General features: G+C 40.8%; 2 protein-coding genes across 2 annotated transcripts; both read left to right on the top strand.

Annotated features, from left to right (window-relative positions):
• Positions 1-289: 289 nt before the first annotated feature.
• On the top strand, positions 290-3,112 carry pfdn2 (prefoldin subunit 2). The gene is made up of 4 exons (XM_083992706.1): positions 290-393; positions 1,458-1,546; positions 1,697-1,820; positions 1,938-3,112. The coding sequence occupies exons 1-4, from the start codon at positions 313-315 to the stop codon at positions 2,127-2,129; spliced, it is 486 nt and encodes a 161-aa protein (XP_083848832.1). The 5' UTR covers positions 290-312; the 3' UTR covers positions 2,130-3,112.
• Positions 3,113-5,692: 2,580 nt separating this feature from the next.
• On the top strand, positions 5,693-8,354 carry b4gat1 (beta-1,4-glucuronyltransferase 1). The gene is made up of 2 exons (XM_083992833.1): positions 5,693-7,059; positions 8,078-8,354. Exons 1-2 carry the CDS (start codon positions 5,959-5,961, stop codon positions 8,267-8,269), a joined length of 1,293 nt encoding a protein of 430 aa, XP_083848959.1. The 5' UTR covers positions 5,693-5,958; the 3' UTR covers positions 8,270-8,354.
• Positions 8,355-22,115: the final 13,761 nt, after the last annotated feature.

Below are 22,115 nucleotides of genomic sequence, written 5' to 3'. Positions count from 1 at the left end.
ATGGCTCTAATTTATGAAATAATCTCTTAAATGCTTAGAAATTATGACTGGAAAACTGGTCAACCAATTTCCAGGTTTTCCAGGACGCGTGGGAACCCTAACAACAACGACATCAACAAAAGGATAATAATATTAACATATTAATTGTCCTCCTACTCTGTTCATCACCTCGTATTCACAGTTTAAAGGGGGGGAAATGGTAACGCATATATTATCCAAACGGGGTCTCTTTATTTGCACTCAGGCGGTGTCTCGGACCAGCTCCGCTCTTCACTTCCGGTCCGGGGTCCTCCGCAGCAACACCCTTCCAAGATGGCAGCCAACAGCAGCAGCACGGGCAGCAAGTCGAGCGGCAGCGGCGGAGGGAAACAGTCCGGCCCTTCGGCCGAGCAGGTACCCCCACACCTCCACCTCGGTCCGCTTCGGGCTCCGCGGTCTCTGCGGTCTGTGTTCAGCCCGGTCCGGTGAAGCTAAAGCCGCTACATGTGACCTAGCAGCGCGGCGGAGCCAACGTTAGCTTCCTCATCGCCATCTCCCGGCGACCAAGTCTGCTTCATCACCACCACAGACTGACACTACAGTGATAAACTGGAGATATTTAACATTTACTAATAGTTTATGAACAGATTGTCTTTCTGACGGACGGTTAAATGCAGTTCAGGTGTTTACCAGTGCGCCTGCCTTCAATAGGATGGTGTGGTGTGGTTAACGGGAGTGGGAGAGGCTATTTTTATCACTGGGGAGTGGAGACCCCCCCAATCTTACACCAGCAGTGAAGCAAGAAGCTACTAGATCATAATATCACGTTTAAAAACACAACTTATCAAAATATGATAAATTAGATCGCTTTTCTTTCTTTTAATATCTATTCACATCGTCATTTGTGCTTTTCTTTACTGTTTGATGCTTTTAAACATGTTTTTATATGTGTGTGTGTTGTGTCTTGTTGTTCCTGGTATGTTTTCCTCATACACTATTTTATTGTCATTGTAAGATGTGTTTTAATTGAGTGATTGGTGATATTACACTTCCATGATGTAATATGATAAGGCTAAAAGCCCTGCAATAGAAAATATATTTCTAATGTACACAGGGTAACTACTAATTTCATACAGTACTATTTAGCCTATGTAATTTATCAGTGAATCTTTGGAAAGCGATTAAAAGTCAAATCAAATGTTATACAGCTCAAGCTCATGTCATGCATTACATTTAGAGCTACAAAAGTGTTGTAATTTTTAACTGAATAAATAATCACGCTCCAAAAACCCAAATCTAACCACTGATATTTATTGAAATCGCCAAAAAATGAAGGATATTATCATGACAGCTATTTTACACTTTTAAGGATATTGCCAAGGTTCAAGGATCAACCAGGTGATCAATAACCAGATGAAATAGTCCTTAATAGATCTAAACTGTGTTTATTTTTCTGACTGTGTGTTTTCTTGTGACAGGTGGTGGCAACATTTCAGAGGATGAGGCAGGAGCAGCGCAGTATGGCCTCTAAATCTGCTGAGTTGGAGATGGAGATCAACGAGCACAGGTCGGTAACTGATGCTCCCGCCTTTCTCTCTCCTTCTCTAGCAATCAAGACACTAAAGATTTTTTGATTTGCACTTTTCAAACCAGAAAACTAAGCAGCTTTACCATGTTTTAATGAAATCACTTGTCACTTTTTTTTTCCCTCATTCAGCCTAGTAATTGAAACGCTGAAGGATGTGGATCCTTCGAGGAAATGCTTTCGTCTAGTAGGAGGAGTGTTGGTGGAGAGGACGGTAAAAGAAGTTCTACCAGCTTTGGAAAACCATAAAGAACAGGTGATGGGAAGAAGAAATAAAAAAAAACAAAATCAATGTACTCGTACATTTTTTAAGAGTTGTGTTCAGATGTTGTATTTGAAAAAGATCTTACTCTCCTACTTTCCGTCCCCACAGATCTCCAAAATAATCGAGTCCCTCAAAACACAGATGCAGACGAAAGGACGAGAACTCACAGAGTACAGGGAACGCTACAACATCCGGTTGGTGGGAGAGGGCGAAAGCGAGGCACAGGGCCAGTCGGCGGCGACCTCCAGGGACAGTGAAGGCGGCGGGTCCAAAAGCGGCGCTGGCGTTTTAGTGTCATAATTTATAAACCTATAGGGGCGACAACAGTAGGGCCTTATGATATCTGCTGCAGTACTGAAAACACAGTTGGAGTCACAAAAATCTAAGTTCAATATCAGAACCCTTCACAAGATAACTTTGAATTTGGACATCACAGAAATTTTCTTCCAAACGTAGTGCACCTGATATCGAAGTAATTTGCAACGGACACACAAATTCAAAGTGTACATAGTGCTCTGCTTACGTATGGTCAGTCTGAATGCTAGTGTGTGTAAAAAAAAAAAAAAAATTCAAGTTGTCTTATTTTTGCCTTTTTTATATTGTGGCTTAAATTCAACGATTAAATACCGCCTTCTAGTATTACTCTCATTTAAACATGAGTGCGCTAGTATTGTTTTTCTTTATGAAATTAGAGAAAATAGATTTCCTTGTGTCAAATATAAATATACTGGGGGGTGAATTGGAAGTTGAAGGTTAAAAAAAGAGATTTAAAACACCTAGGACGTGCAAGAGTAACTAGATCACATTGCATTTTGAGTAAACAAGTCTGCAGACACTTAAGATTTTGGACTAAGAAAAATGTGTATGAATAAGAGCTGATTTCATAGGCCCCTAAAGTAGGTTGAAAGTCACCGTCGCCAAGGCAGAACAGGTCCTAGAAGGCATTTTGCCGACATTGTGTTATGAGCATGGACAAGAGATTATACTGTAAAGATGTCACTATAGATCAAAATGAATCTGCCAGCTTTATTCACCTCGAATAGGCAAGGCACTGAACTCACCTTAATGAAAAGGTCCTGTCTTAAAAAAAAAACACAACCAAACTTGTTATATTGTTTTTGATCTGTAGCACATGTCTGCGTTTGTAATGGTTAAGTTAAATCGTTAACAATCTAAAATTGTGGAAATGCCTCCTAGGACTGATGGGTACTGTCACGCTGTTCAAGTAGCTGTTAGGGCAAAAATGTTTTTGTTAATGATCAATTAAAGAATGTCACAATTGTGCTTGTTGTGTGGTGTCTTTAATCCATGGTATAGCTATACCTAATGTTCATGCCACTGAATCACCTCTGTAACACTTCAAGATGTTAAATATGTAACATGATCAAGAAGTACATTAGTACAAAATTGCAAGGCACACCATCAAACAGTTTTCCATTGTGCCCAGGCTACCTCTTCATTGAAGAGGCTCTGTTTACACCAACCGCCTGTGGTGGGAATGTAAATAAGAGCTGAATTTTAAGAGTTGTTGATACAAGATGGCGACAACTTGCAGTGTGAACCTTTTCTTTTTTTAAGACCTGAAGAGACATTTTTATAGATGAACATCTTGAGAGTCAAATTTATATCAAAAGTCAGTTTAGAAACTAACAAAATTACACTGGTGAAAGGCAACATCACTGATCGTATTTACGTATTCATATACTGTATACACTACCAGTCAAAAGTTTCAACACACCTTCTCATTCAATGGTTTTTCATTACTTTCTACTTAGTAGATTCAAACTGAAGACATCAAAACTATGAAGGAACACACAAGGAATTAAGTAGTAAACAAAAAAGTGTTAAACAAAGCAGAATATGTTTTAGATTTTAGCTTTTTCAAAGTGGCCACCTTTTGCTTTAATGACAGCTTTTTGCAGACTTTTGATTTGTCCCCGGGAAGTTGGGTTGCAGCAGATCACACTAAACAATAAGCAAATTTCATAAATAATTCGACAAAGAAACAGAATCATTCATCAATAAGAATCACACTTCATGTATCAAGATGTTAGTCTCAGTCTTAACTTGACCAGCTGAGCAGGGTATTAGCAGGGACTGTTAAAAACCAGGTGATGACTCCAGGTGATGCATGCAGGCATTGCTGTATTGGAAACCGCATACAATGCTGCTCTCTGTGTGTACCGTAACCATGTAATAGGCTATAACGTAATAAAATAAAACAAATTTTAATCGGTTCATTGTAAAACATGTATTTATTGATGCAAATGTGGTTATTTCTGTACGTAGGCTACAGAGCCCCGGGGCAGAGCTGCTGCTGCTCTGTGTGAAGCTTCACTTTTCATTTAACTAAAATAACTGCCACAATGTTAGATTTCATCAATGAGACGAACATTAATCTCCTAAAAAAATTTAACCAGTCGGTGGTAAACCTCCACAAACCTCCACAAGTCATTATTCGTTTCCTCCCCGGGCATGACGACGTCGTTCAGCTGGCTAAACGAGCCCTCCAGGTGGGTTGCTGAGGAGCCGTTCATCCGCTCCTCTGGTGCTCGCTGGAGCTTCACTTCACCCAATGTCGGAGCAAACTTCTAAACAGCCGTCATTTGGATAAACTAACCGCACATTGGGGATCTAAACCCTTACTTTATCCCATGAAAAATTATTAAAACTTAATAAAGTGACGAAATAACAGCGCTACAGTGGGAAATAAAATAATAAGTAATGGCGGCGCGGCGGAAGTCGGGGTGGTGGAAGAGAGGTGTGTTTATGAAAGCAGGCTCCTATGGTGACGCCACCATAGGAGCAGAGTCAAAATATCGTAATTTTGAGGTGTGTGCAGCCTCATGAGCTACTCTGGTTTAAACAAAGAGCCCAAACGAAAAAACTCAGCCACTTTCAAACCCCAGATTTTCAGGCAAGTTTCCACTGAGGTCCAACACCAATATACATGTTTTAACAAGGAAAAATGCGATTTCCGGGTGATGACTCCTATTATTCAGAGATTTAATGGCCAGAGGCACAAAAGAGAATTTAGCCAGAGCCAGTCTATTCAATATTAGAAGTTCTCTGATTTAGCTCTTGACCAGTGGGGGGCGGTATTGTCACACAGATGGCAGTAGGTTAAACATGAAGGTAAGAGGGTGCCTATGGTCACCTGTGATATTTCTTGCCTTCGTTTTCATCTTGTGTTTGTAGATGCCTTCCATATGGGCGATATAATTCCTCTGACCCTCTTTTTCTGTGCCTCTGTGGTGTTGCCATGTGTTTCTTTGTTTGATAATACATGAATTAAAAATGTAATAACCCTATAATTACAGTCAACTCAGGTCTGGTGGCTCATGAATGGCCTGAGATAGTTACCTCTATCTATAATCTATCAATATCTATCTACAATTACTGTTCAGTCAAGATCGATATCTGGATTTTATTAGAAAAAATAAATATCATGTCAAAAATGATAGTATGGCTCAAAAATATTGTTGCCGACGAGGATGGGATTCGAACCCACGCGTGCAGAGCACAATGGATTAGCAGTCCATCGCCTTAACCACTCGGCCACCTCGTCACATATGCCCTGTCCATGATGATGTCATTATTATTGATAACATAAATCATATTGACAAAACACATTTATTCTGTTTTATTTGCGACACCCTTACTCTCCAATGAACATAGGAAGTACGACAAGCCGTTTATTTACCGTAATAGCGTCAGTTGGGCTAACAGTTAGCCACCTAGCAGCACTTAAAGGGAAACACTCCCTTGCGCCTTTTGTCTCGACATTACGGTGATTACACATCGACATGCGCCGCGGTCGCAGCAGCAGCAGCAGCAGTAGCGGCGGCGCACAATGATAGCAAATGTGTTTTGATGGAGATCACAGAGGCTTCGTCCTTTCTACTCTCGCCGTCGACAGGCACAGGAGCATCTAATCCAGCCCAATATGCCGTCAGGTATGCGCTGCATTTCCAGCCAGACGGGCTGTGGTGGTGTTAGCATCGTGGTGGTAGCGGTGTAGGTAACATTAGCCGGGAGGGGGGGGACCGTAACCCTAAAGCCCTGAAGCAAACAGCTGCTCGCTCCCTGTGTGTGTTTTTATTTTTTTGGACCTGCTTCGTGAACACTAATGCATCTCTCCAAGAAATGTTCCGCCTTCAAAGTGGTGCTGAGTGCTCTGCTGATCGTGGCGCTGCTGCAGCTCATCTACCTGTCCTTTTTATCCAAGTTTCACGGTAAGCAGCAGCGGTACCGGTACTCTGAGCTCTTCGGGAGCTCCAAGAAAAATGCTGCGCAGGCAGAGAAAAACACGCGCAAGGAGCGACTGAGGTACTCCCTGTCCACTGGAGGCATCTTCGATAACAGCGGCCAGTACCGGGTCTACAAGAACTTGATCAAAAGTGATTACACCACAAACCTGAAGCCTGGGTCCGACCCCAGCTCCAATGTCTTGGCTTTGGCGACGCACACCACCATCAACAACCTCCACCACCTGGACTCCCTGCTGGAGAGGTGGCAGAACCCGCTGTCCGTGGCCATATTCGCACATGGACAAGATGTCAAGTTTGCCACAGCTCTTGTCTACGCCCTCAGCTTCTTCTGCCCTCAGATCCAGTCCCTGGTGGACTTCCACCTGGTCTGCCTCTCGGGGGAGACGGCCAGCTTCCCAGAACAGGACCGGGAACACTTCACAGGGCTCGAGGACTGCGCCTCCGTCTTCTCCAGACTGGAGACCCACAGGGACAAGGACAAGAACTATGCCATCAGCGGAAACGTCTCCTACCCCAACAACCTTCTCCGAAACGTTGCCCGAGGCGGAACAGAGTCGTCCTACATCCTGGTCATCGACATGGACATGATGCCGAGCGCCGACCTGCACCAGCAGTTCTTGGCGATGATCGCCGGCCGAAACCCAGCGACCGAAGAGGTCTTCGTCCTACCTGCTTTCGAGATCCGCCACGCCAGGAAGCTGCCGGCCAGCAAGACGGAGCTGGTCCAGCTCTACCAGGTGGGCGAGGTCCGGCCTTTCTACGAAGAGCTGTGTCCTCGCTGCCAGGCCCCGACCAACTACTCGCAGTGGGTCAACAGCCACGTCCGAGAGACCGGCCCCCTGGGGGTGGCCTACACGCTCACCTGGGTCGACCCCTGGGAGCCGTTCTACATCGGCCCTCGCACCGTGCCGCTCTACGACGAGAACTTCAAGCAGTACGGCTTCAATCGCATCAGCCAGGTCAGTAGTTTGAGAAAGAAACGTTGTCGCACTGCTGAAGCTAACACCGCATCATGACATAACAGCGAGCGAGCGAACCGGCGATGAAATCTTGATGATAAATCCTGATACGCAGCGTGACGATTTTATCGCGAGTATATTCTATTGGTTCAGAATCCAAACCAATCAAATTATCGAGGGACGTAAACAAACTTCTGGCGCTATTTTTAGATTCCTGACATTTCCTGCTTACTGTTTTTGACATCTTGGAGTTTTTTTTTAATTTTTATTTCAACGCAATTTTCTCATATTCTCCTCTCTCTGCTAACTAGCTTGTCAACTGGAAGCAGCGTGTACTTTTCAACCAATAAGACGTGTTTAGGGGTGGTATCCACCTTTTTCCGAACGTCAAAAACGTAAGCCGGTTTTGCTCTTCCGGTGGAATTTGATGTTTACGTTTCTATGGTTTCAGTAGTCGCGGTAAATGCATGGATTTTTTTTTTTTTTTCAATGAAAATCTGTAAAACGCATGGATCATCACACCAGCTTTTAACAATGGATATCACACTAATTGACATCCGTGTTAAAAGCCAGCGTTAATAGATAGGAAATGCAAAACCGGCTTCCGATTTTGACCATAGATGACGTTCGGAAACTTGTGGATATAGCTGCAAAATGTCGTCCAGATAGAGACAGAGCGAGCAAGTTTTTCGGGGTTGGGCGTTATCGCTGGACAGAGTGATGTCGGCATGTCAGGGCAGGGCAGGCTGATTGAAAAGCATGCATTTCTCGCTCGCTCGCGTCACTGTATGTCAGGATGGGGTGTTCAAAGTTCAAAGTTATAGAAAGAAAATATGTTGCACATTTGTTTCCTCTTAAATGTTCTTTCCCGTCAGTTTTCTGAACTCAGAGAAAACCTCCTCTCCTCACCTCTCATCTGTCACCTTTCTTCTCACCTCCTCTTCTTCACCTTCTCCTTCTCCCGTCACCTCCCACTTCCCGCTGGCCTTCTCCCCCTCTCCTCCTGTCTCCCTTTCAGGCCTGCGAGCTCCACGTGGCTGGCTACAGGTTCTCGGTGCTGAGTTCGGCCTTCGTGGTGCACCGGGGCTTCAAGATCCAGGGGGAGTTCCACGCCAGGAAAGACGAGGAGAACAAACGCAACCGGGTTCTCTTTCGAAACTTCAAAGAGGGCCTGAAAACCAAATACCCGTCCTCCACGAGAAGATGCTGAGAAAAGAGAGATTATTACGCCTCTTCATCCTGCCTGCACCAGTCTCTAGTGAAATAACTCCTCTGTTAAAATGATGGATGTCCACTTTTTTTTTCTTCCTTTCACCAGATTTAGCTTCCAGACAGGCTCCCTGCCCAAAGCATCGTAGTTTTCCCTCTATGGTTTCTTGTGAAGATAGCACAGTAGGAGTAAAAAGCTAATACAACTCTTGGGCTTATTTCAAGTTCCTTCTGAAAACGAGCAGCAGGGAAACGTTCTCCTGAGATTTCTGAGAGCTTCTTGCTAGTTGGGACTGAAAGGAAAGAAGAAAAAGAAAAAAAGGCCAGCAACTCACGAGATTACCGTTTATTTTTAAATCAGAACCTGTTTAAAGTTGAGATGTCATTCGATCTATGTTAATTTTTAAATTATACAGCACACAGGTTCTATTTTAAAACATGTTCGAGCTTGTTCAGATATAAAAATAGATACAAAAACATGATTGCAAGCGACAGTCTTATGTACTCAAAGAAACACAAATCCTGTTTTCAGGGTATGTACATTAAGTTCAAGGTTTTACACCTGGTGACAGATGATCAAAGACTGCCTTGGTCTTTGATGTTCAATGGAAATCAAATGTAGTCATCTCTTTATACATTCAAAAATAACGTCAAGCCAGCGTCAAACTTACAGTCTGTCGTTATTAAAAGGAAGAAGAAAGGATGTTTCTGTCACAAAGATGAAACTATATTACTACTGTATGCAGACATGATTGCCTTTACATACAGTTTTGTTTGCCAATTTTGTGAGATTTGATAATAATGACAAGGCAATTCAGTCTGTTCATGAAAAGTCTTTGGTATCTGTACAATTATTTAGTCTAATGGGAAATTGTGTGCAAGGATGTTTGGGGGAAATTTGTGCCAATCAGTGATGTGCTGCGGCCACCAGATGGCGACAGGCGCTCGAGCGTTGACCGCTCAGCTCAGCTGCTGTTTATACTTTAGCCTGAAGTGAGTGTTATAGAAACACTACAGAAGAACAGAGGGATTACACAACAGTGTTGTCCGGTGCTCGGAGGGATGTGAGTCCACTCCGCGCGCCACGGCCGTCAGCGCATTTCAGAAGTTTCCAGATTCGCTGTCAGTTGTTTGTTCTTGCCTCAAACTGTCCGAGGTGATTACTCACACATCACAAGGACACAAGCGAGCACTGGGGAAGGTTTAGATAGAAACACAACACTAGCGTTTTGCCAACACTGTGAAAAACTACTGTATCGTATGTTAACACTGAGGATCTGACACCAGTTGTCGATTTGATTATCTAAAGCCTAATATGAGTGAGAGTTTATCAGCTACATGTGGAAGTGGAGATACAAAGATGGTGCATTAAAGGACTGCTCTGGAAATACTTTGCTCAACACCACTAGTCAACAAATAGCAAATAATAGACCTTATGCTTTACTCTGTAACCCACTGGTACCTACCAACAGTATTAAACCGTGACTACCACTTATCTCATGTCTCTTTAACAGATATAAGCAGCATATACAAAATATGATGTTTGGTTCCTTTCAAGTGTTAAATCGTTATATATTTGTTGATATCGGAACGTTTTGAATATGTTTTCCTTTATTCATGTGTTGTGTTAATAATATATATTTATTGTGAAAATGTTTTCCTTTTTAACTGGAATTGGTTGAATCTTTTTTTTTTTTTTAAATGACCCCAGGCAGGAAAAACTGTAGCACAATATTGTGTGACTGCTCGAAATATCATGACACATGTAAGAGGTTTTTTTTTTTTTTTTAGAGCTACTAAGAAATTGTTTTATTTGGTATTTTTCTGGAGTGAGATCAATTTCAGCAAATTTACCTTGTGTGATGGTGTGAAGTGGTGCTTTATTTCTCATGTGTCTTTTCCTTACTTGAATGCAGTTTTCTTTTTTGTATTTATTTTTTCCTTTGTGTTCACGAGATATAATAATGCCTGATTTGTATTGTTCGGATTTATATTAAACCTCCTGGATGACTTTTATGTAACCCATAACTGAAGTTCACCATTATTTTATATCGATATTAGTTAAAATGGTGTGATTATATCATTAATACATAGTGACATTACACAAGATGACCAACAGTCTGCGGCCACACAGCCTGTGAACCACCTTCAGTCATCAGAAAACTCTTTGAGCACTTGGAAATGCCCAAATCCAATCAATTAACTTCACCTCAGGGATTTGTAATGACAAGTAATGTCAACAGTGTTTCCAGAAGTATCACTTAAATAAGACGTAAAGAAGCCGAGGGCAGGACAAGCCAAGGAAACACGTAAAACATGGTTTTTGTAAGAGGCCATGATAAGTCTTAGTTTGTTTCATGTGATCTGAAACTGTGTGTGACACCTGGTAGTCATTGATATATTTCAAATTGTAGGTCAATCGCTGTTAGAAAAGCTACAAGATATCAGTTGGAGTATCGCTCACTGAGCACTTGACACAGTTGACATTAACCTGTGGTGTAACATGGCTTAAGTTCAGGATTTAAAGGCATCCCTGCACCAATAGCATGTGATGGGTGATTACATGGCGAGTCAGGCCGGCATCCAATTAAAAGCTCCTATTTAGTAATTAAGACCTGTTTTAAAGTGGACTTTACAAGTTTTCCTGTTTGATGTAGAGTGAAATACTTCTGCAGTTGTAACCAAACATCTTCAACACCATTACCAATAACCCGGGGCGATGAGATGTTTCAGATGCACACAATTATTTTTTCTGACATCTGTGAGTTACAAAAGCCACTTTTTTAGAAAGTTGGGATGGAAAATTAAAAGCGTTCATTCAATATCTGTTTGTATAGCTTCAGTTTACCAAGTGTCGATCGGCGGCGGTGAGCTGGCCATCTGTTAAGAGAAGTAGAGCACGTGTGACATTCGGCACTTGACAATTGTCCGAAGCACTGTGGCATTTCATGGCTAAGCCTGCATTACCGGGCTCAATAATGAGCCAGGCACGCGAGAGCTAGTAGCACGCAACTCCACGCTTTTGGCTTTAGTCTGGATTTCAATGGGGCACAACTGATCAACATTACCAAGTCTTGTCCTGAGTAAATATGGACACTATTTATTTCCGGGCAATTTGACGTATGCTGACTACGACTTGTAAAGATGTCTTGAACAATATGCATCTTTGAAAAAGGCTAACCCCTAACAGTCCAAAAGGCTTCGTCTTACAAGATGTATCTATTTTCATAAACTTACCACTAATTACATTATCATCTGACAGGAAAAATTAATAGAAGTTTTGTCTGCCCCTGGGGTTCATTTTCTTCTTCCCCTCTCCCCCTGTCCTGGGTGTTAATAATGTGGCAGAAGGTGCAGAAATGTTGGGGAGGGGGGTGGCTTGTGTGGATCAGGAAAGGCAGGTTTGGTGAGGTAAAGTGGGGTTTATCTCGACAGCTTTGGGGAGTGAAGGCTTATCTGGGTCAGAGAGCTTTACGACATAAGCAATTAGGGCTGCCCTCTCTTGTGTACGCTAGCAGGAGGGAGGCCTCCCGCCATCTAGATTAGCCGCCCTGCTAAGGCCAGGAGAGCTCCATGGCTTCTGGACGGTGGAGGGAACCAGCTGGAGGGCGAGATGAGCAGGCGGTGGGGGGTTTCCTCGAGAGGAGGGGGGGTGGTGGTGGAAAGGGGTGAGGGCTATGAGAGCAAGGGGTCATCATTACAGGCGTTGTAGACATACAGGCCCTTCTGTATGGGTCAATGGATGGGTGAGAGATGAAGGAGTCGGTGACCCATGCTCATGGAAGGAATTTGCAAAAAAGAAACGTGGGTCCGAATGAATTGCTTGTTTGTCCACTGTAGCATGTTGAACAGCAGTTTGAAGAGAAAAGGTCTATAGAGGATGTTTATGCCACTCAGCTTAACATCAGTGATTTCTTCTAATGAGCCACTTGACTGGAAGGATTTACCAGTGATTAGACCGAATGCTTCGCTGAAGTGGTCGAGGAGATCTTTTGCATTGATTCAGTAAATGATTTGTTAACTTTATAGTTACTTGGAGGAAATTTAAAATATGTTGTTTCAGAAAACTGACAGAAATGGATTACTCTGACGCTGCACATTTTTCACACTTGATCTGTATATCTTCAGTCTGGAGAATACTCGCATCAGCAGTTCTATTAAAAATGTCTGTCACCTGAAAAATAAAAAATAGGCCTGAATGGGCAGAAAAATTTTGACAAGTGCCAACTTGGGTTACAGATAATACATCGTCTACATTTTCAGAGAATCCAAAACTTTGCTGATGAGGTAATGCATTGAGTTAGTCAAACTCAATGTTGTCCCAAACTTGACTGAGGTCTAGTATTAGGATAAGCTGGCGCAAAAGTTATGAAAGATATAGAGCTGTGAACAATTACTTGTCTTGATTATTTGTTGATCAATCAATAAATCATCTTCTCAACAGATAAGAGTAAATTACACATTATGATACACTTCTTAGATCCCAAGGTGATTGACTGATTGCTTATTTTGTCCAACCAACTGTCTGATCCCCAAATATTTAAAGGTGAATCAAAGTTTTTGTCATTGAATTTTCACTCACACTCACTGAGAAACTACCTAATCGTTTTCAGCATTAAAGAAATTGCACGATAAAGACATCATGTTTCAGTGAAGTCCCACTTGTTTATAACATGTCTGTCCAGTGTCTCTTGGACAAGTATGCCGATATGCCCAACCCAAGAAGCCTAAACATTTGAAGGAAGATAAAGGCCGTTTGCTGATTTCAGTTCATGGATTTTCAGTCGTTTGTCAGAGAACGCTATTATATAGGCATTATTAAGCCTTAACCACTGTAAACACTGACACAACAGTCTCTATAGGAGCTTTTAAAATTGTTTGTTTTACTGTGTTTTTTTTCTTTTCTTTATTTGTTTTTATTGCCTATGTCTTGTTTCTATAGATGTTATATTATAGTTTTCCATCTGGTCCGGGAAAAACCTAATGTTACACAATCCCACCAGTGCTTGATGCAACCAAGCTTTAAAACTATTCTCCAAGAATGTCATAAAACAATAAATAATGCCTGTCAATATTTCAGCTATGTGGCCACTGCAAAAACTGACATCTTGCATTTTTAATAATGACTTTTGAGCACCAACTGATTATTATTAATCAAATAATAACTTCAGCATTTCAGTATTGCTGCTTTTAACATTATATCAAAACATACCAATGAAGTATTTATCTATCCATATCCGACCTAGACATATCACCCTCTTCTACCCACACAGTCCACTTTGCTTTCTTTCTATGTGTAACCTCCACTTTTCACATTTGTGTTGTTTTCTATTTTGTATGTTAATTACATGCAGGTGTGTCAGCCGGTAACAAGGACACAGTCTTTTTTGTCGACACAATCACAACAGATTGTAACCACACGCTGAGCATGTCTCTTCTCCGAGATGCAGGCATCCGTTTCACTTAAACGAGTGAGGGCTTAGCTGCCATCAATGCCAGCTTTGGGAGAAGTTTACCTGTCTGCTTACTGAGAAAAAGCCTCTCAGGCAGAGGGCACGCATATCACTCTGCCTCTAAACCTGGTGTTCCTGGACGCCCAGGCTGCCTGCAGTTTAAATGTATCCTGCTGGAGGACAGAAGTAATGAGACATGACACTGCCCGGGGGAAAGAAAAGGAGGCCTAACAGATATAGGTAATCCTTCTCACCAAGCTAACGCCTCTTAGCCTCCCACCCCTGCTGTCACATGAACTCAGCGGGAAAAGACGCAAAAGACATATCCAAAAATACACACACACACATAGAGGCGAGTGATCGTTAAAAGTCATTATGCTTACCTATTTCAAAAAATACATACTGTACTTGGACAGTCCGCAGCACAAAGTGAAACTTCGAGACATATGTTAATATTTACTGTGGGCGCCATGGCCACAGGGAGTTAATTCTGCTTCGATCGATTCCCTAATACAAGGCTCATTTATCGCAATCATTCAGTAACAGATGATGGGCGCTATGATACAATTACCCCAGTGTTTACACCACACAAACTGGGTGTATGCCAACAATGTCACAAAGATTACCGGAGGGATTTCAGTGATGTTATAAAGCCACAAAACAAGCTAAAGATGGATTGTCTGTTTCTGTTTCTACGTGTGTCTATTAAAAGTTGAACTGAAGATTAAAGTTTGAGTGAACTGAGTGTTTTGGTATTTGACAAACCTGGCCACACACTTGCTCTAGCTAATATACTTAATAAAGCAGTTGCAGTACAGGAGATTAAGTGGGATTTATATGACAGATTAAACTTTAGTTGAGCTGTCAGCCACTGTACCAAAGGATCTCACGACATGACTTTAAACAAAATCAATATAAGCCCATAGTGAGGGTGACTGTATTTGTTTTCACTGTTGTTTCACTGCCGTGATGTCAGAAACGTCAGCACTCAATGTGCAGTTGATAGTAAGTTAGATAGCACTGTGAAAGTATGTGATGCTGACAGTTTGTTCAAAGTTAGACTCAAGAACACAATATCTGGGCTCATAAAGTTTTGTTATGATGTATAATAAAGTGGAAATCATGCAGTTACTAGGTAGAGCGGGAGTTTTATTGCCTGGAAGCAGAGCAGATATACAGGATCTTATTTTACATTACAGTATCCTAACCTGTGACTAAAATAATTACAGCATCTTCTATACAGATAAAAAAGACAAAAATAGGCCAAAGATATTGGTCACAATGTATGTCTGAGACTGCTCTACTGGCCAATTAATTAAATCACTTCACAGTATTCACCAAGCCAAATTACGACACTTTTGGTACGTACAAGGAAAGATTCAAGAGGTGCAGTCAAAAATATAAAGGTTGTGTGAAATGTTTTAGATAATGCAGAGAAAACGACGAAAATAAACGACTCGTTAATTCTCAAGTGCAGTCAAGTGTCTGAATTTCAGCTGTTTGATCACACTGTGTTGATGTTTTGGTCTGAATGAAAGATGATCTTCACATTAGTTAGCTCAGCACAGGGCTGACACATGTTGACAGGTGTCACAATAAACAAGCGGTGCAGTCCATATGTCCATTCCCTCTGTTTTCAGGCACGAGCCTATAGAAAACATTACACAAATGACCGTCATGTGCCCACCCACCCACCCCCTCTCCTAGCAGAAAGGTCACCAACAGGACTCCTGACATGACCCGCAGCCTTTCAATAATCCCATATCTCGTCATTATGAAGCAGAACAACATATAAACAGCACAGCCTTTGGCGGTAATTACAGAAAATGAGTTGACTGCTGTCTCATCTTATATGTTTATCACTGCAGATATGCAATTAAAACTGCATTTATTGTACTTATTAATCTGCTGATTATCTTCGATCAAACTGATCAAATAACTGTTTTATATGTGTCTAAAAATTCTCAGATCTATTACAATAGTCCAGAACTACTGTCACATGCAATAAGAAAAGTATAAAATCCTGACATTTCAGAATCTGGAACCACATAAAGTTATTATTATTCTGTCAATTGATTAATTGATCTCTCTAAAGTGCTTCATTATGTTAAATCTAACATTGAATCAATGCGTACATTGCATTTTGGTGCCTTCACCTTCACAGACAGCAAATCAATTATAATTTCTCTATTTGCGCACAAATAAATTATTGTTTTATTCTATATTTATGCAATTAACAATGTGACGACACAGTGTGAGCTCAGGCACAGAGAAGGAACGAAGCAAAGTGTGATGTACTTGAACATGTTTGTGGTCATGAGGTTTGAACCCAGGATTTCCAGGTGAGGGCTTCGATTCCCATCGTAAATGAACCTTAACATTGACTAAGGAAACTGTTGTTTACACAATATGCTCCAGATCCCTGCACACATTATTTGACATCGCTCAGACACCCCACTCGGCCCTGTACGTAATTGTGACTGCGACGTACCCATGCATGTAGGGATATATGCGCCTATCCTATGATGCCATGTTCCCGCCTTCCCCCAAACAATTACACATCTGAAAGACAAATGACCCCTCGGATGCGTCTTCCCGCCTGACAGCTGAGCAGCCTCTCTGTCCAGGCCCTGACACAGGCATCAGCAGACACCGAGGGCGAGGCTGGGCTGGGCCGGGCTGGGCTGGGCCGGGCCGACCAGAGAGGATCAGGGGGAGGTAAGTCACCAAAGCAGGAATTAATGAGCATTATAGTATTAGGTAAGAATAAGTCCCACCTTAAATCCCTCAGGATTCCTAAACAACTCCAGTAACACCTGTTACATACGTTGATGGAGGGAAGAGGAGGGTTTTTTGTGACGAAGTGAAGCAGAGGTTTTGATATCAAAATTAACTATTATCTATCAATTTTTCAATATTTGTCTGAAATAAAGGCCTGGGAATTATCTTCTTTTATCACAACGTGTATCATTCATTTGAATTTTTTTTTACCATAGCCTACATTTTGTAGTTACAGCTGCCAAGTGTATGTATACACTTCAGTAGGTAGTTATGTTGTTTAATCTCAGAAAGTCAGTTTAAATAAAAACTTCAATCTGCACCATAGCCAGAGTTTAATTAATGACTAAGTGCTAGCAATTAAAGGATCTCGTACACCGTGAATCTGCAGATGGAAAGCATACAACTAAAAAATAAATAATATGGTCTGAGCAAATGTATTTTTCATACACTGGGCACATTGAGTGAAATGGTTGCTACAGAGCCCTATAGAAATCAATCAACAAATCTTATCGTCATCACTCTATATCCAGTAGAATTAGCTTGAGGTTCACATTAAATTACAAAACTACTCTCTCTTTTAGTCACACGTGTTTAACAACAAAACAGTTTTCTACATATCATCTGTTTTTTTTGTTTTTTTAACTTAAAAAGTCAAGAATCCAAAAACTGTTTCTGAACAAGCTCCTCTTCCACCTCGTCCTGTTACATCACTGTGTCACCCAGTCACTTCCCAGTATTCAAAGCTCCGTGACCACAATCAGCAAAACAAGAAAACGAATAATCCAATGCGAACAGTCAGTGATTTGCCGGGGCTATTTTTTTAAAGGCTTAAATTAGAGTTTGCCAGCTAACCGTGAGCTTGTGGTAAGCTGATCCCTCGAGCAGCAAACATGATACAGTCTAGGGGCGGTTCATTACACTGGAGGGAACAATGACCCAATCCACCGGAGAACGATACCTGGAAAGAACATCCTCCTTACACAAATAATCTCCAGACAGCTTTTCTCTTCACACCTCCGAGTGTAAAGAAGCTTGTTGCACTGACTTGCGTATTAATTCAAGTCGAGGGGGATTCCCCTCTTGACACGCTGTCGCTATAATGTCCAGAAACTGGGCAGAGTGACAAGGCACCACATGAGAATCTGTCTTCACTGACTTGTAAGAATCTCACTTTGGGTTTCTCATTGTTCTTCTAAGATCTTCAACAGAAATCAGATCTCTTAAAACAAGTTCTCTGTTAATTTAAGCATTTAAAGAAATCGGGAAATGTGGAGACATTTAATACTGAGTAGAAATATCAGTTAGTCTAAATGTAAAATGCATGAAGCATAAATTGCATGCTTATCATTTCTTCAATGAAGACAGAAAAGAGCTCATCAGAGGGTTCTTTGGAGTAAATCCAAATTTTTATAAATTCAAAAAGCTTATGTCATCTTGTAATTTAAAGATTTTGTTAAATGTGTTTAAACTCTTGAAGAAAATTAAGTATAAATGGGCCGTCAATATGTATATTCCACCTCCATGTTGCTATATTCTGCTCTGGTCTGGATCTGTGGTCCTTTTTCTTTCTTTTTTTTGTCCCTTACACCCAGAGAGGGGTCAAAAGGAAATAAATGAAAATGAACACTTTTTGTTGCACAACTTGGGATTGAGATACACATTTTGCTGCTTATAATTTATAACTTATTATAGTCTATATTGAATTAACATAGGGAGACGAGGTGGGATTTATTACGCTTTGGCTTCTTCCCACTCCTTTTGAACATAAAACATGTTGTTGTTTCATTCATTATACACCATAATTGTTAGATTACCAGTTATTAAGAAAATTAATGTTACTTGCAGCCCTTGATCTTATTGTAATAATATGTAATGAGGTATAACCCCCGCAAGCTTTTTTAATTAAACAAAGACTAAGAATTTCTTTCTAAAGCAGAAGACTGTACCACAGCCAAAGGTGCTTATTAAATATATTCACCTTGGTGCAATGTGTCAATTATTTCCTTATCTTATTTTCTTTATATACCGTAAATCATTAATACATCCATTCAAACTTGACTATAAATGCTGCAGCTTCCAAACTTGATGGTTTAATGAAATCCCCTGTCAGTATTTGCTGAAATCACCGTCCACATTTACTTTACTACTTTATATCACCTGTGTCTATTGAATCAAGAGATCTTCTTCCTCTTTCCTCTTTTCACCCCGCAGCGACGGACGAGGGGGTCGGTTTTTGTCGTTTGTTTGGGGAGTGCTATCAGCGTGGGCCGAGAGGTAAAGCTAACACACAGTATGCTGGGGGACGAGGGGAGGGGAGGACGCAGGGGGATAGACCTGTCTGAGAGGATACTGCTATTCAGTTGCAAATGAGGTTGTAATTAGCCCTTACACATTTGCCTGGAGGGAATTAGTGTGTGTGTGCATGTGTGCATGTGTCATTGTGTGTTTTTCAACCCATTTTCCTTAGAATAGGGGTTGACGGTGATAAGCAGATAATACTAATTACTTCTCCTCCCAATTGCTTGTTAATTGTGGTTGGTGTGGATTTATACAGCATGCTAATACTCCCCCATGCATGCCCCCCGCTTTGGCTGTTGCCAAAATCAACAGGTCATTTTTTAAGCAGGAGGCTTCTGTTTAAGCCTCTAATTAATTATGTCAAGTGGGGCTCCACCGTATATTGTGTGTGTGTGTGTATTAATAAAGTTGTTTAACATGTTCATCAGTTGTGATACACTAATTAATTGGTCGACTGATTAATTAGGCCGACACCAGGCACCACGCTCTCAAGACTAATAAACAAAAAATGTCTGCAGACGTTTGTTTTGTTTTTTTTCTTTTAAATGAACACTTTGTTTTTGTTTCACTTTAGACATAAAAATAACAGAGTGCAGAGTTTAAAACAGGTGATGCACTTTTTTGTAAATGTTAAATCAAGTTCAGAAATGTTGTATCTACTGTAGTTTGTTGTTATTTATACATTATTGTGTTTTATGAGAGGCAAAGAATGAAAACAAGAACATATAGCAGCGTTATATGTCAGATCCCCTGCACCCTGCTTGTTTTACTTCTTGGTTATATGGCTATTTTAAAAAGTAATTTAAAATGCTTGTAAAAAGTCCACTGAGTAAGCTGTTAAGTTTTCCAAATCAACAAGTTGCGTAGAAGCACCTACTGTATGAGTGCCGCTGGGGTTTATCATTTGGTATTCATGGAGGAGGAACAGGTAGGGTTTAGCCTTTTGGCTCCACTGTGCTGAGTCGTTTTGGCCGATTCACCACCTGAATTAAGACACAGGGAAAAAGACTCATCTGCAAGAACTTCTGAGTTTCCAGTTCAAATATCTGAACATGATTGGTCTGTTTTTTTTTTTTGAAATTTTGAAGCTTTTCAACATTATGATTTAAATAAATCTGTGTCTAAAGTACAACAGTGAACATTTTTGTATAAGTTTCAAAATAAACAGCTCCAAGAGGTTGTTAGATACAGATCTGGCCATCAGTAAAGTAGCAGTGAAAGGTGGTGCAATGCGCTGACAGTAATATAGTCAAGGCCAACATGATTTAAGTGGGTTGATTTTGTATGTGGGTTGATACCACATTGTATCATTAACTGGTGGTAAATCATCAGGAGTGATAAGTCCTTATAGCATTATCTGATGATGTCAAGATCTTCTATTTCACAAAGATGTATAATCAACCCCCCAACACCCCCCGGACCCTCCATCCTTGTACAAGCAGCGCCACATACATCATCTGTTCATCCCATCACCATCTTATCATTTATCCCGTTGTAACGGCTTGGGAGTGCTTAAGCAGATTTTGGTTCAGTCTGCCTTCAAAGTGTTAAACAGATTGGACCAGAGGATTTCTTGTAATGAAGGTGAGTGTGTGTGTGTGTGTGTGTGTGTGTGTGTGTGTGTGTGTGTGTGTGTGTGTGTGTGTGTGTGTGTGTGTGTGTGTGTGTGTGTGTGTGTGTGTGTGTGTGTGTGTGTGTGTGTGTGTAGCGGTGGCGGTCAGTGGCGCAAAGTGTCTGAAACTTGGAGGGGTTAGATTAACTGTGATCTTCACTGAGGTCATTTCTCCCCTTCTGTGCCAACATGCACACATATAATCACACACATACACCCCCCCCCCCCCTTTCCATTAGCCAAACAATCCCACCTGGTATTTTAATCTAGATTTAGGATCTAACACGTATCAAATGATTTGCCCACTGCTTATACAGTAATTCTATACGCTTTCCATACCCTAAAACTCCCCCAAACTTCCCCCATGACTGGTGCTGAAAGGATTAGTTACATGGTCATTTGACTATATACACGCTGGTTATTAACGACTTATAAAAGTTCAAATTCATTCAAACTTGCAGCACTGTCAATTAACATTTTTATTGCTCACGGCACTATTTTTAAAGGTTTGCTGTAGTTCATTCTATATGTATTTATTTATTTTCTATATTTGTTAAATAAATAAACATTTAAAAGTAAGTTTGTATCAATATAAATGTTTTTTTTTTTTTAATCCTTTTTCCACAAATGATAAAACAAAAGTTAAAGGGATTAGTTTGCTGGATATTTAACACAAAACTAACTACATTCAAGTAATCCAGGAATCAATTAATTATTCACCACCTTGTTAGTGCTCAATCAATAAAAATGTAGTGTATAAACACTTTTTTCAATTAACCTTTTAGCCTCTAAAATACCACCACTTTATCATTAGCTCACAAACACTTACTCATAATTAAATCGTTAAGACAAGTCTATCTGAAAGTGAATTAACATTTCTGCTTCTTACATAATGACACTCATTTGAAAAGTTTGTTGCGTAGACATTATTTTCAATTAATCAATTAACATTAAAAAGTAGGTAAACTTGTATCAATGTATTATTTTAGAGAATTTATCTTCATGTTCAACTAATCGTTAATTTTCGTTAAAGTTTGTTTTTGGAACTGTTGATGATTTGGGGATCCATATAGGCTACATCTCTACCACACAGGACTGTAAAAGGACAGCTGTCATTCATCAAAATCCCTGCTATCCAAACACGAGTTGGGACTCCAGATGTTCCCTGAGGAGGCTTCAGAGTCTGGGACGCTCATATCTGTATTGTAGACAGATTTGTATGGGATATTAAACCGCTTCACCTTATTTTAAAACCAGATGATCCTTCACCTGACTGCAACCTTTCTGCAAAGCCTGAATATTCACTACAGGGGCTAATCCACGTCTGCCTCCATGCACAGCTGCTTATATTTGACTTTAGGGAAGTGCTACATTTATTATCTTCAACTTTATTCAGGATTTGTTGTTGCAAGTGACACTTTACTATTCCCCTTGGGGCTATTATAGCTACTGCATGTGCACAAATGAAATGTAACATGTTTGTATTATAGTTGACAGATGCTTACAGGGTCCTTAACCTGATTAATAAGAAAACTGCCCTAAGACTGATTAATGAGCTACTCAGATCAGAAGGATTGAACCGGGCAGCGGATCATTAACTCCGTGTCCTGGAGTTGCACCGCCGCACATCGATGTCTAGAGGCTTTTTTTTTTTTTTTTTTTATCTCTATCGTGTCTCGGGCTGACTACTACAGGGTCGCACT

The sequence above is a fragment of the Trachurus trachurus genome, assembly GCF_905171665.1.
Source record: "Trachurus trachurus genome assembly, chromosome: 18".
In the NCBI taxonomy this organism is placed as follows: Eukaryota; Metazoa; Chordata; class Actinopteri; order Carangiformes; family Carangidae; genus Trachurus; species Trachurus trachurus.
This window is presented reverse-complemented; position numbering and strand designations above follow the sequence as displayed.

Excerpts from the sequence above, each read along its gene's own strand:
- pfdn2 (XM_083992706.1), top strand. The coding sequence starts at position 313 with ATGGCAGCCAACAGCAGCAGCACGGGCAGCAAGTCGAGCGGCAGCGGC. Across the intron at positions 394-1,457 it reads CCGGCCCTTCGGCCGAGCAG|GTGGTGGCAACATTTCAGAG; the intron begins GTACCCCCACAC and ends TTCTTGTGACAG. Across the intron at positions 1,821-1,937 it reads TGGAAAACCATAAAGAACAG|ATCTCCAAAATAATCGAGTC; the intron begins GTGATGGGAAGA and ends CCGTCCCCACAG.
- b4gat1 (XM_083992833.1), top strand. The coding sequence starts at position 5,959 with ATGCATCTCTCCAAGAAATGTTCCGCCTTCAAAGTGGTGCTGAGTGCT. Across the intron at positions 7,060-8,077 it reads GCTTCAATCGCATCAGCCAG|GCCTGCGAGCTCCACGTGGC; the intron begins GTCAGTAGTTTG and ends TCTCCCTTTCAG.